The sequence below is a fragment of the Neopsephotus bourkii genome, unplaced genomic scaffold, assembly GCF_033783945.1.
Source record: "Neopsephotus bourkii isolate Nb327-2 ecotype Australia unplaced genomic scaffold, CSIRO-AGI_Nbou_v1 NB_882, whole genome shotgun sequence".
In the NCBI taxonomy this organism is placed as follows: domain Eukaryota; kingdom Metazoa; phylum Chordata; class Aves; order Psittaciformes; family Psittacidae; genus Neopsephotus; species Neopsephotus bourkii.
In genome coordinates, this window is record NW_026901376.1 from 3770630 (window position 1) to 3786351 (window position 15722).

At 37.2% G+C, this 15722-nt stretch overlaps 1 protein-coding gene across 2 annotated transcripts; it reads right to left on the reverse strand.

Annotated features, from left to right (window-relative positions):
- Nucleotides 1-43: 43 nt before the first annotated feature.
- On the reverse strand, nucleotides 44-15713 carry EIF2AK1 (eukaryotic translation initiation factor 2 alpha kinase 1). 2 transcript variants are annotated; one of them, XM_061357103.1, is made up of 15 exons: nucleotides 15408-15713; nucleotides 14783-14941; nucleotides 12823-12959; nucleotides 12035-12066; nucleotides 11480-11579; nucleotides 10589-10669; nucleotides 10051-10150; nucleotides 8408-8459; nucleotides 7304-7658; nucleotides 6087-6198; nucleotides 4627-4733; nucleotides 1386-1506; nucleotides 1183-1262; nucleotides 614-847; nucleotides 44-249 (listed from the first exon to the last, which is right to left on the reverse strand). In XM_061357103.1, the coding sequence occupies exons 1-15, from the start codon at nucleotides 15502-15504 to the stop codon at nucleotides 124-126; spliced, it is 1893 nt and encodes a 630-aa protein (XP_061213087.1). In that variant the 5' UTR covers nucleotides 15505-15713; the 3' UTR covers nucleotides 44-123. The 2 variants fall into 2 exon arrangements, with proteins under 2 accessions (XP_061213087.1, XP_061213088.1); XM_061357104.1 differs by lacking the exon at nucleotides 44-249 and having other exon boundaries at nucleotides 678-843.
- Between the last annotated feature and the right edge of the window lie 9 nt (nucleotides 15714-15722).

Here is a 15722-nt window from a genome sequence, read left to right on the forward strand (position 1 = left end):
CTGGACTAAGACAAAAAGACCTTTAAAAAAACACACAGGAGAGTCAAAATGCATTGAAATGTATTTATGTAAAAAAAGGAACATTTTATATAACTTAGCATGCAATAGAGGTTCTTCCCATACTTAAACAGGGGAACCTAGTTCCATATGTTGTTCACCTTGTTCTTCTGAAAGCAGTCGTATTCTCTCTCTCAGTTTCTCTATTTCTTCTTCTTGCTGTCTCACCTTCTGTTGTAGGTTAGAAATAACCTGAAAATGAGAGCCAGTTTACTTCATTTATAGATGCTATTCTGCATATTTGATACTACAACTTAATCCACAAACCAAAAACCATGACAGGGGAAAATGATAAAAAGATTCTGCAGAGCTGCTGAAAAGCTTCAAAACCTTCTCTGACCTATAAAAATACCTCAAAATCAACAGCCCAGTCTTCATTTATTTCATTGCAAAGACACCAGAAATATTAATACAGTGGCATAAATACCGTAATTGGAAAAAAGTCTTGATCACACACTGCTCTTAAGGTACAAATAAACAAAAAAACCCCTCAATAGTACAGGAAAACAAAAGCCATTTTTGTTTTATTAAGGTTGAGGTTATTGACATAACTTACATGTTCTGTGGTATGAAACAGTTCACTTTCACGGAGCTGAGCAGCCGTTGGTCTTTCTGTAGCATTCTGACTGGTGAGGAGTTTAACGTATTTGGCTTGAATAGGCCATTTCTTACAGAAAGTATGAGGAATTTGGCCATTCCGTAAACATGTAAGAACTTCTGTTCTTTCCATTTCTGTTCCAAATGGTTGGAAGAGTTCTAGCAGGATAACACCCATGCTGTACATGTCTGACTGGTAATGGAGTGAAGAAAAAGTCTGGTATAACTGCTATTCTTAATTACTTAGTGGATTTCTTTTCCTCATTAAGAAAATCACAATATGAAACCACTTCATTACAATGACATTTTCTGATAATAGGAAAAGTATCAGGACACTACTGACAGAACACAAATTCAAATCTGTACATTCCTCAAGAAGATCTTAGAAACAAATTATTTTTGCCACATTTCAGCAAAAACATTAGGAGAAACAGTAGGAGGGATATTTATGTATTTACCTATTGAAAGACTTGTCTTATTCCAATCACCTTCATGTGTTAATAGAAAAAAAATACTATTATTTCCTACCTTGAAATCATAGTGAGATCCCTGCAATTGTTCTGGTGAGGCATAGAGGCAGGTCCCCACTCCTGAAGTATGCGTCAGTCCTTTAGAAAGGCAATTTACACTTCTCAGTGTTACCCTGTTACCATTTCACTCTAGAATTTGGTAGCTGATGGTCTTAATATCATAGAAAGTTAACTTAAACCCGTTAAGCTTTTTTCTCTTACCATTTTTCCTTTCTGTCTTAAACCACTGGTCTGCATGATCCCAAAGAAGGTCTTTGCAGGCTAATCCAAAGTCTCCTATTTTTACATGATGATCTGATCCATGTAGAAAGATATTTCTGGGCTACAAAACAAGGCAGTATAAAAATCTATAAATATACCTGTATAAGTAAGTATGAAATTTCAGCTGTTTCAAGACTATAAAATCCAGTGTTTCACAGGTATAATTAACACTCTCATTAGCGAGAAAGGGGAAAAAAAGTCATAGCTGATACCAAGTTATGTGTTGGCAACACCACTTTGGCAGAAAAAACACATACGAAGGATGCAGAAAAAAGGAAGAAAAGCAAAACAGGAACTAGCTTTAGTGGAAATGTAAGGTTTTGGGGTTTTTTTTCTCCCAGAAGAAAATGGGAAATTTGCTTCCCCAAATGATAGCATACCTGACTTAATGCAACATATGGCAGAATCACATCTCATTAATTTTGAATGTGAATTTTTTCTTGCTCAATATAAACCAAAAGTAGCATATCTCAACTCAAGACAAAAATCACCAGTGACTGTTGAATATACTTCTTACACTGCAAACAGCCCAAAAGGACTTGGCAGCACTGACAGATGAAAAATTGTCTATAACCTGGCAGTATGCACTTGTAGCCGAGAAACCAACCATGTCCTGGGCTGCATCACCAGCAGTGTAACCAGCAGGTCAAGAGAGGGTTCTCCCCCTCTACTGCTCTTGTGAGACCCCACCTGGAGAAGTGCATCCAGCTCTGGGGACCCCAACGTAAGGAGGATGAGGAGCTGTTGGAGCAAGTCCAGAGGATGCCACAGGGATGCTCAGAGGGCTGGAGCACCTCTGCTGGGGAGACAGCCTGAGAGAGCTGGGCTTGTTCAGCCTGGAGAGGAGAAGGTTCCAGGGAGGCCTTATTGTGCCATTTCAATATATAATGGGGGCTTACAAAAGAGCAGGGAGACTTTTTACCAGGGTCAGTAGTGACAAGGGGCTACAGTTTCAAATTGAAGAGAGTAGATTTAGACTGGATATAGAGAAGACATTTTTTACTGACACTGGCATAGGTTGTCCAAGAGAAGCTGTGGCTGCCTCATCCCTGGCAGCACTCAAGGCTTGGAGAACCTGATCTAGTGGGAAGGTATCAGTGTGTGGTAGGTGTGTGTGTGAAACTAGATGGTTTTATGGTCCCTTTGAACCCAAACCATTCTACAATTTTATAATCTAGAGGCTCAAGCACTCCCAGATTATGTCTGTATGTACAAATGAGATGAAACTTCTGCTTGCTTGCACTTCCCGGAGCTTCACTGACCTGAAGCCCAACTATAATGACTCATTTCTCATGCTATAAAATTAGGAAGAACTGAAGGCATTAGCACCATCTTATGCATTCCTGCTGGGCACAAGCTCTAGTTAACAAATATAAATTAATGACCAAGCTTCTGTTAGGTCATGGCAACTCCTAATACCTGTACACAGCCAGCCTCAGAGCACAATATGGAAATGTGTTTCTGTTTCTTGCAAAACGTAAAAACATCAGATAAATCCTGAAAATCAGTAATTATCTGTCTTCTATGTTTAGGCCAACAGTCTGATGATGCTTTTCCACCTATATCCACTTGTTATTGTTAACTTAAAGGACAGTGACAAGTCTGGCTGGACACCTCTTTAGATAGCTGCAGAATCACTAAACACAGAGATGACAGCAATTTTAATCACCTCTGGAACAAACTTTGCCAGTCCAACTTGTGGAAGAACTGCCCTTCATATTGCAGTGTGCACAACATAAGCAGAATTTTAGATGTCAACGCAGGCTGCATCTCTTTACCATTAAGTAATGGAGCTAACATAAACACCCAAGATCATAAAGGACAAAAAGCTCTTCATGAAGCCTGCTCAGGTGGCAAGAAGGGAAATAGTTCTGTTAGAGTATAAAGCAGACATGAACACTGTATCAGAGATAGGCAATCTCCACTCTTCATTTCTTCAATGCAGACCAAATTTAAAAGATACAACAGTGTTGAACAAGTTGCTAGGCTTCTCATTTCCACTGAAGTAAAGAGACAATCAAGGCCACCCACTCACTGGACTTCTGTTCTCAAAATTTCAAATGCTGAAAGACTTCCTTGTAACATTATACATTATCACAGAAATTACTGTTTCTGCAAGATGTCTGCAAAATCACCTTTAGAATAATGTGTGGTGAAAACAATAAGCATGGCCTCAAAAACAAACTCCCACTATGGAATTCTTTATACAACTACCAGGATTCGGACAATAAGGCCATGATGATGCTTAACAGGAAAATCAAAAAAACAGTTGATCCTGAAACAGCTGGCAGACACAATAAAATTAATCCAGAGTGAACACTGTGTGTTTTCAAGTAGTTCCAAGTTTCCACACATGGAGTCTTAATAGTCAAGAGGATCTGTACACTCATTTCCTCATATAGTTACTGTATCAGATGCAGAGAACCTCTAGGAAGCAGAGTAGGAAAACACACATTCATGTCCTTGCTGTTTGAATCAGATTAAGCAAGATCCATCTACTTATGCTTCACATTTAAGTCAAAACTATTCTTACGACTGGAGTTCCAAAAACACTTCACAGGAACATATAAACAGCATGCTGTTCTAATAATTTGAAGTGTTACTATTTTAAGTCTGCTCTTCATTATTTTTAATTGGAATGAAACCAAAACTTTTCATTCAGTCACAAACATCACCTACAATTTCAGTCTCTTAAGAACCATTTTTAAAGACAGGAATTATTTCTAACTATAATTTGAACATATTTTCCAAAGCTGATACACAGCCAACTGACGTGTAGCCACTGGGCTTTGCTTATTTTCGTAATTACCTAAAATAATTTAATTTCTTTTAGGTAATTAGGAAATTTACATCCTACGCAGGTTAAGGAATGACCAAGACAAAACCAAACCAATCTGACCATCCCCGTTTAGAACAAGAAAATGGCTCCACAAAGGAGAAAACATTTCCAGAGCTTAATCATAATTCACTTTTAAGTCAATGTAATTGAGCACAATGCTTAGTGAAAGTATGATACTGGTGTAGAGGAGACAATGTATTTTTTTCATACGTAAGACAGCTAAACTCTTAAAAGCCCAGGTCATCTCAAATTTGGCTATAAATTTGCTTTCCTTCTCCCATAATGTAAGTTATCTTTGTTTCCTTCAAGCTCAAGTGTGATTAGTTCATTCAATGAACTTACTTTAATGTCTCGATGCATCACTCCCATGCTGTGGATATAGCATACTCCTTGTAGTAGCTCCTGAAAAATTTTCATTGTCAAGTGGACATCCACAAGATGGTATGGACCTTAAAACAATTTAAAATCCAAATTATTTTAGCTAATTTTAATGAGCTATTGAAGTTTACGATGGTCTTGTTGAATTCTCTTTATGACATGGAAGAAATTTTTAACAGAATGATCACAATTTATAAATGGAACTTCCCATATTTCTCCTAAGATACTGTTTTTGAAATAGCAAAGAAGTCACTAACTGCCAAAATCCAAAAAGGAAAATTCAGGGGTCATGAACACGTGTCCGCCTGAAAAGATTATTCCAAACTCCATCAGACAGTTACTTGATAATGAATTTTAAAACTCTTTACTTAGATGGAAGTACAGAATTAGAATGAAAAATACAATTCCATGTGAAATCATATTAATTTACATAACAACATGCTTTCTGTATCGGTATCAATTTGCAGCCTTCCTTTTTGGATCCTAATTCTTCTGCTGTTGTGCTACCCTACTAGGTCAAATGCCCTAGTAACTCTGTCATTCCCTGATCACGAACATCATCTTTTAGCTTATTTATGCTAAATGACTACGATTACAGGAGAGATTAGCAGATGTCAGCTGATAGCTGGCATCCATGACTAAAGAGAACAGCAGATTTACCTTAATAGTGATTAAAACTAAGATTAAACATTAATCATACAGTTTGTGCCTTACAATCTGTTAGGCATATGCCCTTTTTTTTTTTAAACAACCAGAGAAAGGAACATCTCTAATGCTTTAAGAGCATTAGACTTGTTCTCCCGAATGTCAACAGTTATTGAAGACATCTTCGTATCAGTGCATAAGAACTCCTCTGGCCATTCCAGCAAGTTAAATACTACATGCTTTAGACTAATGACAAATCAGCGTATGTAGGAGCTCTGATATTTAAGAATACACTTTTTTTTTTCTTGTCATCTGTCTGGAACAGATGTATTCCTGTTTTCCACAGCAGATAAATTAGCCTGCAAAGAGTTCTATTTTGTACCAGCAAGACTACTACCAAAGCAAAATTTCAATTATTTAAACAGCTTTCTGAGAAAAAGCAGATCCTGCCAATAAAAAACCTATTCCAAATAAGTAGCATTGCCCAGGCAGAGATGTCTCCAGGTAACAACTATGCCTCAGGCATACATTGATTCTTTTTTGAAGAGTTGTCTAAAACCCATGAACTTAAATCTCTTTACCAACATCATAAAAAGATTCAATACTAGCTGCTAGGTGATGAAATGAATAAAGAATCTAATGATGATTCTATTTATCTAATGAAGAAGATCCCTATTATAAGATGCTGAAGTAAAACAAAGTCAGGCAAGTGGACTTCTACTTAGGAAAGATGAAATACTTGCTTCATAATGAGTCAGAAAATTTTTAAGACTTCTTACTGGACATTTCCTCTGTTCTCTCGTCGCATCTTTTATTACGGTCAAAAATCCAATCCCACAAAGATATTTCACACAGCTGCATTTGTATATGAAGCATCAAACAATACTCCACCTAACAGAAAAATAATAGTCTATGATGCTGCCACTTTAACATATTTCCTTAGTTATTTTTCTTTAAAGCTAATAAAATCAAAATTTGTTCATTAAGCTAAAAAAAACCCAGTCAGATACCAAAATAACATCAAATACAGTATTATTTATCTACTGCATTCAAGAAGCACGTGCAACAACACTATCTAGTTTTGGGGTTTGTTTTTTTTTTTTTTTGCTTGTCCTCAAATGTTAACAATTTTTATGATAAAAACAGAACAGCTGGCTACATATCTTAATATTCCAATTAGAGTTAAAGCTTCTAGACACACTGAACAGAGTTTCATTCTGGCTTAAGAAAGCAGTAAATTAATATAAATTGGAAAAAAAATCCATCTCAGTGTGGAATTTCATAGAATCATTTAGGTTGGAAAAGACCTTTAAGGTAATCTAGTCCAAACGTCTGATTTATTAATATGAGTATGTAATTTCATACTCAGTTTCTGATAATGTACTAGTTCATTTGATAGCCTGGACAATTCAAGAAAACACCTTTAAAATCTTGGATTTGTTGCAAGAGGGAACTCCAAATGATATCAAAAGCTTGGAGCATTCCAGAGCTGGTTGTGTTATACAAGACATTTCAGTGGTATGAATGCCAGCCAAGTTTTAGAAGCATAGGCAGAGTGGTGATTCCATGCCCTCATCTGCTTTTTCTCTTTTCCATGTGGAATTCTACACTATACAGGCATCACATAACATACCTAGACAATTTCATGAATAATATCTGAATTAGCCGTGGTTACTGAAGGCTGAGGATTTTCAAGTGCAATTATGGACTGGGGTATTTTATGCAGTAGTACTTTTTATTCATGTAGGTACTTTGAAAGAACCCAAGATGATGGTAACTTTCTTGTATGCAGACTTCTGCCAGCCCTTCTGGTCAGCTTTCTTGTAACAGTGTTACTCATTTAAATAAAAGTTGTCTGTATTCCTTGACTCTAATCACAGTATTTATTTTTTTTTAATTTATCATTATAAATCATTCCTCTGTCTACCAAACTCTACTTTACAAACATGGTTAAAGTAGATAGCAGGTAAGTATATTTAATGAAAACTGCATTTACCTCAAACTCTCCACAGACAGCTACATGATTCTTCGAGCATTCTTCAGTGCAGGACTTACTTCCAGTGCTAGCATCTTGTTCCAGACTAGTATGAGGTACCCGTGATGGATGATTTTTCACATCAGTTGATCTACTGCTAACACTACTTACAAAGTCTTCTTGTAATTCTATGGATAATTCGCATTTATTTGGTTTCATACACTCTTTACTATTGTTGCTCACAAAATCATTCATACACGATTCACTACCCAGATTTCTAAGACTGGTACTGTCACAGGACTTCTTTTCTTGAGAAGTGAGGTCAGCAAAGATAATTGAACTACCACTTTCCACACTCTGAATGTGACAGCGATCACTGAAAATAATAAAGTAATGGAGAGAAATCAAAACATGTGCCTAGTTTTATACCATCTATTTGTGACACACCATTCTGAAAAGTGTTGGGTTTTGTTTGTTTGGGTTTTTTTTCTTTGGGTTTGTATTTTTTCCAGTTGCAAACTCCACTGCAGAGTAAGAGTTCAGCTGCTTCCCCATATAAAACTTTAGGATTACATAAGTGACAGTGCAGGCTACAGCCTTTTAAATACCTTCCCCCAGCAGGGATTTCTGAGAGCTGACCCAGACAGCTCATAGATACATAGAGTACTAGGTCACAGCATTCACTGGACAGAAGTATGATGCAACTCCATTCCTTCTAACTTAGGAAGTTATGCTGTAATTCTCATAGGACTCCATCTCCTTATTGAAATGGCTAATTAACACTTCTGAGAAGCAGAATGCACCATCACTCTACTGAGATTCCACAGAACTAATCAGTGTTTCTAACTGGCACAGAACTTCTGAAGTAAGTTTAAAGCCCAGTACTACATTCAGATACTCAGAACTGAGATCCAAAGAAGGTAGAAGCATTCAGTAATATTCTTCAGCTTATGCAACAAGAAGAGAAACAATGACAAGGATAATTAAGACTTTTTAACCAATACTTTAGAAGCAAAAAAGCACTTGTGAAATCTATGCTGAATTCTGTACTCTCTTAACATTACTTTAAAAGAAGTCTTATGTTAAAGACAAATAAATGCTATCATTGAGATTTATAATACTTACTTCCTACTCTCTTGCTCCAAACATAATGGCTGCAACTCCATTATTGTTTTATCTACAGGATGAAAAGATAAATATGGTATTTTAAAAACAGAAATAATACTACAAATTAATATTTAATCTATAGCATCTTACTGAATTTAACTTCATTACCTACAGATATGTTTTTTCTCTATTTCTGCTGCTGCAAAAGGTGTTTTTTAATCTAATAAGAAGCAACCATATGTGTTTTTTTCTTTAAATGAAAATACGTGTTGTATGAGGTCACTTGAAGGGTTGTACTGGGATCTCTTAGATATTCACCTAGATTTAACCTTAAGAAGTTAGCCTGTTCAAAATTATGTTATTATAGCTTCTCATGTATGTAATAGCTAAAAAAGCAACTCCACAAGACACCATCCTTTGCATCACTATGCTGCTGTTTTGATACTTAACATTTTGGAAATGGTTTTCATTAAAATTGTATATTTATGTGAAAAAGCAGTTTGTTTTAGCACAGAGAAGAAATGAAATACCAATATTCTAAGCCAAGGAAAACCATTAAGTACCACAGGACCTACTTACAGATCTAGTTACATACTTATCACTATTACATACTTGTGAAGTACTCCTAGGCAACTAAGAAGTTGCATCCTTCAAGATCCTCAATATCATTAGTTAGAAAGTCTTGTCTGTATTACCATACTGACAACTTTCTATTCATTTTTTTTTTGTGTTTATAGCTGACCATGAAGTAGTTGATTTGGAAAGCAATAAAGGCATACAGAGCATAAGAGGATCTAAAGATGTAACTGCTAAAGGTATTCCAGAAAAGAACAAGAAAGGAAAGGGACAACAGATTAGGATTACAAAGGGATCAAAGGACATGTGGGAAGAGCCAAGAACAGAGAAAACAAATATAAAAAAAGAGGCAGGGAAGGTGTAAAATGAACATAAATGTAGATAAACTCTCACCAGTTACAGACAGTAGATGATATATACACACACAAAAACCCCCAACAGATTTCTCTGTCACTGTAGGACTATAATATGCAATTCAACAAACTGAAAAAACTCTCCTGCGAAAAGCAAAGTAAGAGGGATTCCCCCGACCCCCCCCCCCCCGTTATTTAATTCCAGGTTCTTTCAGTTTTTCTAAACTCTTTTACAGATAGGAAGAAAGGCATAGTGGGAGACTTGCTCAAGCTTTGCTACAACTCCAAGATTTCAAAACATGGTAGCAAATTTGTGGATGGGTTTTTTTTTAATTCTATTCATCACTTTTCCCCCAATATCTGAAGTGGCTTATCCCTCGATATTTATTCTTCTCCTTGTCAACTCATTACTTCTTGTGTTAAAAGGTTCTCACTGCATTCCACTGAACTTCACATAATTTTAAAACCCTTCTCATGTATTACCAGAAGTGAAACTAATACTTCAACAGTTCTGAATTCACCATTAACTAACAGGTAAGTTATTATGCAAGAGACTGAAGTGCACAGAAGGATATGAAGATACGATGGTCACCTGTAGTATGGGGTTTGTTTTTTTTGTTTTAAAGATTAAAAAATAGTTATTTTATCAGAGAAGTGATACTCTCCTGGAAATAATGGTACAGAGATTATAAGCAGGATGCAAGCAAGACTGACACAATATGCGGCACTTTCCTTTTGGATGTACTGTTTGAACTTGTTCCATCCAAGCAGTGTGATAACCTACAATATTAGGATGCTGCAGCCCAGCGAGCACTTTAACTTCTCGTAGCACCTAAAAAGACCAAAAAGAAACAGTATGACCATTCTTTATTCTGAGTACTTAATAAACCCAAAAGATAACAAAAAAGTAACAGTTTCTGACAGAGAAAGAACAGATAAAATTGTTACAGTAATAGAGAAAATTTTGAAGCTTTAGAACTAATTAGAATTTTCATAGTTGCAGAGATGAGCAAATTCAGGTGGTGATCTCACGGTCCTTTCCAACTCTAACAATTCTATGGTACTATGATTTAATGGACTTAAATACCTCTAATTTACTTTTTTCTACTAGGTATTGATAGCGTCAAATCTATAGAAACTCAGAATGCATAAACCCATTATTAACATTTTTTACGTTTTGGGAAATATTAACTGCATTACTAAATTCTATTAGAATCAGCTAGAGCAGACAGGGAATTAAACCAGAAATGAAATACAGGAAAAATTATACCTTCATGCAATCTCTTCTTGTAGCCTTCTTAATGCTAATTTTTTTGATAGCATAGAACTGACCATCTAATTTGTTTCTAACCTGAAAAAATTGCAGAAGGAAAATATAGATGTTAATATGTTTAATGTATTATTAAATCCTTTAGAACCAATTATTTTCTAAAACTTAATTTCTGTACTCCATTCATATAACATCTCACTCAGAGAGTGCAACTGGGATTAGGCCCAGCTGTCTGACATAAGGATACTCTACTTTTGTCTTCTTACAGGACTGCAAACATCTAATCCAATCTTTGTGAAATACATGGTTTTAAAGTTATCTTTCCATCAATAATAAAATGCTGATAGGTCCTGATAACTGCTTAAACATGGTCTCAGTAAATCGCCACAAGTGACATTTACGCATGGCACATACCATGTGGGGAACCATAGGCTAGCCATACGCTAAAGTATTTAATATTAATCAACATTGGATTGGACAGTTTACATTCATATTAAGGCTGCTTTTTTTCAAGCAGTCACAACTGGAACACTGGGGTGTGCAGACTAATCAGTTTCTGTGGCTGGTTTTTAAGTCAATATATATCACAGTACTTCAGACAAGAATTTTTCTTTCACTTAAAAACGGTCAAAACACATGAAATAAAACACATGATACATACTGCTTCCTACAAACAGAAAATAGAAACAGCAACTGAGCATCTTTTGAAATTAAATGCCAACATCCTTCACATGTGCAGCTTTGCACTTGTTCTATTGGAAAAAAAGTATTGTTCATTTTCCATTAGAAATAAAACTCAAGCAAAACAAAAACCAGCCAAAACAGTAACTCCAAATTTCAAAGAAAAACTAGACATAAACTGATCAGTTATAAACAGAAGGTAAAGAATACCTTGTATACTTTACCATATCCTCCTCTTCCTAGCCTCGCAATCTCATCAAATTCATTCAAGTATCGTGAAGACTGTGCTTCAAAAAGAACTTCTTTTTCCCTAGTCAAAAAAAAGGCTGCATTAAACTAAGTTACAACCTACAGGTAAGGTACTATAAAGGCTATAGGCATACACAACCTAGAAATACTATTTACATTATGAAAAGCAACAAATACTTAGACATCACCATGCTGCACAATTTGCTGTTTCAGTGAATACTGAAAACCAGCAGACTGCAACAGCATACACGTGCTACAAATCACAGTCTACGTTAACAAAAGTATTAAGATGCTTTCTTTATGTTTATGCCTGAGAAATCTTGTTTTCCTGAAGGGTGGCACTAACTGTGAGAGTTGTGCTGAAGAAGGAATTTTCCCCAGATCATTTTGAGAGTTTGGAGCAATTCTCAAATTGTTTCACAGCCAAAATACGAAATGCAGCATTAATTAAATTCAGAATGGAGCTCTTTAAGGGGGGAATTAAGTTTAATATTTCTAAATGTTTTGAATACATACCCAATTGCATGAGAATCTCCATTGTCAAGTTCCTGTAAAACAACAAAATCCAACATGAAAACATGCCATACAAAATAATGTCTACCATGCCATCAGCACAGAAAGCTTAATCAAAATAGAAACTATAACCATATTTTTAAAAGAAAATGTGTTACTGATAGCCATTCACATTCTGCAGAGAGCTTCACCAAATTAAAGGATTGTTATCCCAACAGTCATCTACTAACATCTCTCTGCTGGAGAGATTACTGCCCTTTTAGAGTTCTGCTGGCAAACAGGATAAAATGAGGGTTCTAAAATGTGCTTAAGACAAAATTAACTAGCTTAGTTCAAGCAGAGAGATAAGCAAACTGGTCTGATTCAGCCTGAAGCACGTATCACTATACAAATTATGCTCTCCACAGTATAAAGATACTGACATAATCAGCTGGAACAGTTAAAAGTGAAAAATGGATGTCTGTCCATCAAAAAAAAAAAACAAACCCACAACAAAAGTAGCAATATTTAAAACACCTTACCTGTGCTTATAAGGATTTTTTAACTTTTTTTAGAATTCTTATTATTTAATACGGACAAAATATTGCTAGCTTCCAAAGCTTTGGGTTGCACCTATAGAACCAAACCTTGCTATCTCAAACACTGAAGGTAGAACTGGAATACCATTTTGTATAATTATCAAAAAGACCCAATCCAACACTAAAAGAACCCCTAAACAAAAGCCTCCTTGGATGCAATGATGTGTTAATCCCTTAATGCAGAGGTTGCTAAAGAAATTTAACAAAACTTACCCCATTAAGTATTTGTCGATTAGCTGCTTTCATTAGTTCAGTAATGGCTCTATTATGCTGCAGTCTTACAGTGCTAAATTCATCACAGAAAGCGAAAGGGGAGAGCAACCCTGTTCTTGTGAAAGCCTGACGAAGTACTGTACAAAGGAACAGAGAAAGGCCACATTAAATACAGCCTGCCAGTAAGACCATGTAAACAGTAGGTTTGCAAATGAGAAACTTTATGTGAAAGATAGTGCATCTGAAAATTTGAACAGTCACTCCTACCCTGATACAGTTTCCCATACCCTTCACAAGAAAAACTAATTAAATCCAAACTAGAGCTGCTCTGTGGGAATCCCTTTGCATAATACAGTTATTTGCCATGCCCTTTGTAGTCACAACTGCATCTCCCCTACCTTATCTCAGCAGATAAATTATGCAAGCATCGACTTGTTACCTCTGGACAAATTCTTACCAGTGAAAAGAGAAATTCAAAGTGTGTTTACAATAACAAGGACATGTTTGTAATAAAAAGTGGCAATGTCAAGATTTTCTAATTCACAAACTCACACATTTGTGCAAACACTCCCTCCCAAGCACCACATCTTTCTCGCTTGAACAGAAACAATGCCAAGGCAGACAAAAACCTAACACTGGAGCTTGGTGCAACTGCAAAGATGCTACAAAAATGCCCTTGAAAGTTTTAGGAGTTCCAAGGTCTTAAAATAAACTCACCTCTAAGAGTTTTTTTTTAAGATGCTTCTTTAGTATCAGTATATAAAAAAACCCCAGCATATTACTTTGTCTTTTAAAGGAGATAAAGTTTATTGAAAGTGAACCTGTAACAAATCAGGAATGTTGCTACACAAGCCTTATGAACACAGTTACACACAGCAGAAAAAATGGGAAAACCCCATGGTTGCCAACACGAATATACCAGTCAAAACCACAAAACAGACAGGATTACTGCAGCATGTTTTTCTTTTATTCATCAGGTTTATTCCACTTGGGAAACTGGTTTAGACTGTGCCAATGGAGAAATGTAATCTTCCACAGAAGTACACCATGAAGCCAAATAGTTACATACTTCAGAAGATGCCCAGGTTGCATGTGTTTGCTCCTCTCCCAAAAGGAAGAAATTTAGTTGGGTTGTTTTTTGGGTTTTCTTCCTTGGCTTTTGTTTTTTTTTTTTTTTTTTTGATAGAGACAATATTAAGACCAGGGGCCAAACATCTACATCTTACTTCAAGAACAAAAAACTGACAGTTGCCTGCACTGTTCTTACTGGATGCCATAAATGGCTTCCATTTTAAGTACAAGCAAGTATCAGACTTTATTTTCTACAGTCACATACAATGGAAAAAAACCTCAGATTGTTTCTCAAATGCATTAAATATGTGCCTAAGTGAACAAAATACCTAAGTGAACAAAATACCTAAGAGAACTCACATACCAGAAAGGCACATTTCAAAAGAAATGCTTCACACCTCAAAATCCAAGCTCCCTGAATTATATCATAATTCCTTATGGGAAAATAAAGGACTTTTAAAGGTATTTAATTTTCACAGACAGCAATTTTGAAAGATTTAGTGAAGACTATGCTACAGCTTAGTAGCTGTGTTATTATGTATTATTGATAAACATTATTAAATTCCTCTTCTGTGTTTTTATATCAGATTTAAGAGACAATTTACCTGCTACCCTTCTCATGATGCAACTCACATGATTTAGCTGCTATAGAACTGCCTGATCCTTGCATCTACAGCAACATTCTGCTCTTATTTTCAAAACCAAGACACATCCTCAATCCCATTTGAGTTGGTTCAGGGTATTTATCCTCTTCTCCAAACTACTCTTGGCCCAACAGGATGAGACCTACAGCTTTCTATTGACATTACACTGTAATCCTACACAGAAGCATCTGGCATATATTGCAGTAAGTCAGTTCAAGAGACAGGAAAGAACTACTCTTACTAACTTCGGAACAAACACCTCGAATGAACAGGGTTGTGCGTGTACATGTGGCAAAGATGCTCCAGCAGTGACACAAGCAGCAGCTGGTTTTGGATTGTCGAAGTAAAATTCACAAACTTCTGTGACCCGTTTGCAACTCGAAGCTCCGCGGGCACATCCGATTCTGGAAAAGGCCAGTCAGAAGAATGAATTTAGGTCTCAGTATGTGCCTATTCACATCATAAACCACACATCAACCCACACAGCTTCAACACAGCCCCGGCTCACGAAAAGGCACCGCACAAGTAGCCACTTAGAGAAAAGCTTAAGACACTAATTAGGAACCTAATTTATTTTTATAAGCGCATACAGGAGCTAACGGAGAGAACAAGGCTCTCTCTCCCCGAAGGGGGAAGCCCTGGCTGCGGCGCAGGGAGCCCGCTACCAGGGGCCTGCCTGCTCTTGCATCATCCCCGCGGCTGCCGCTTTCTCAAGACGACGAGTAAAGAGGAAGGCGGTGGTTCTCCCCTGGATTCCTAACCGGGGGGAGCTGGGAGCCCAGCCGTCACCCGCAGGAAGGGGGGGACCTCCCTGCTCCCCACGTTCCCCGCGGAAAACAGGGCCGCCCTGCTGCACCAAACCCCACTTACCGTCAAACCGCGGCTCCGGGCTCTCCTCAGGGAACTCAATGGCGGGCGGCAGCACGCGGGGAGCCGCGGCCCCTGGCGGGAATCCGCCCCTCCACATGCCGGGCGCTGCAGTCGCGGCCCTGGCTCCGGCCGGCGGGGCCTGCCCGCCTCTCTGAGCGCAGAGCAATAAAACGTTAGCTGGAGAAGTAAATGAGTGAGGGGCAAATTAGAGCCTAGAAGGCAGAAAAGGGCGGAAAGACTACATCCGACGAAGGGGCTCGTACCGAAACTTCGCTGTGGGAAGACAAGGCGCCCCTTACGCAGTGGGGCTGGCGG

What these genes read in the sequence shown, in the direction of transcription:
- EIF2AK1 (XM_061357103.1), bottom strand. Translation starts at nt 15,504, where the DNA reads ATGTGGAGGGGCGGATTCCCGCCAGGGGCCGCGGCTCCCCGCGTGCTG. An exon ending in GGAGATTCTCATGCAATTGG is followed by an intron (nt 11,580 to 12,034) that starts GTATGTATTCAA and finishes TTTTTTGACTAG; the next exon opens with GGAAAAAGAAGTTCTTTTTG. An exon ending in TTGGAGCAAGAGAGTAGGAA is followed by an intron (nt 7,659 to 8,407) that starts GTAAGTATTATA and finishes TATTATTTTCAG; the next exon opens with TGATCGCTGTCACATTCAGA.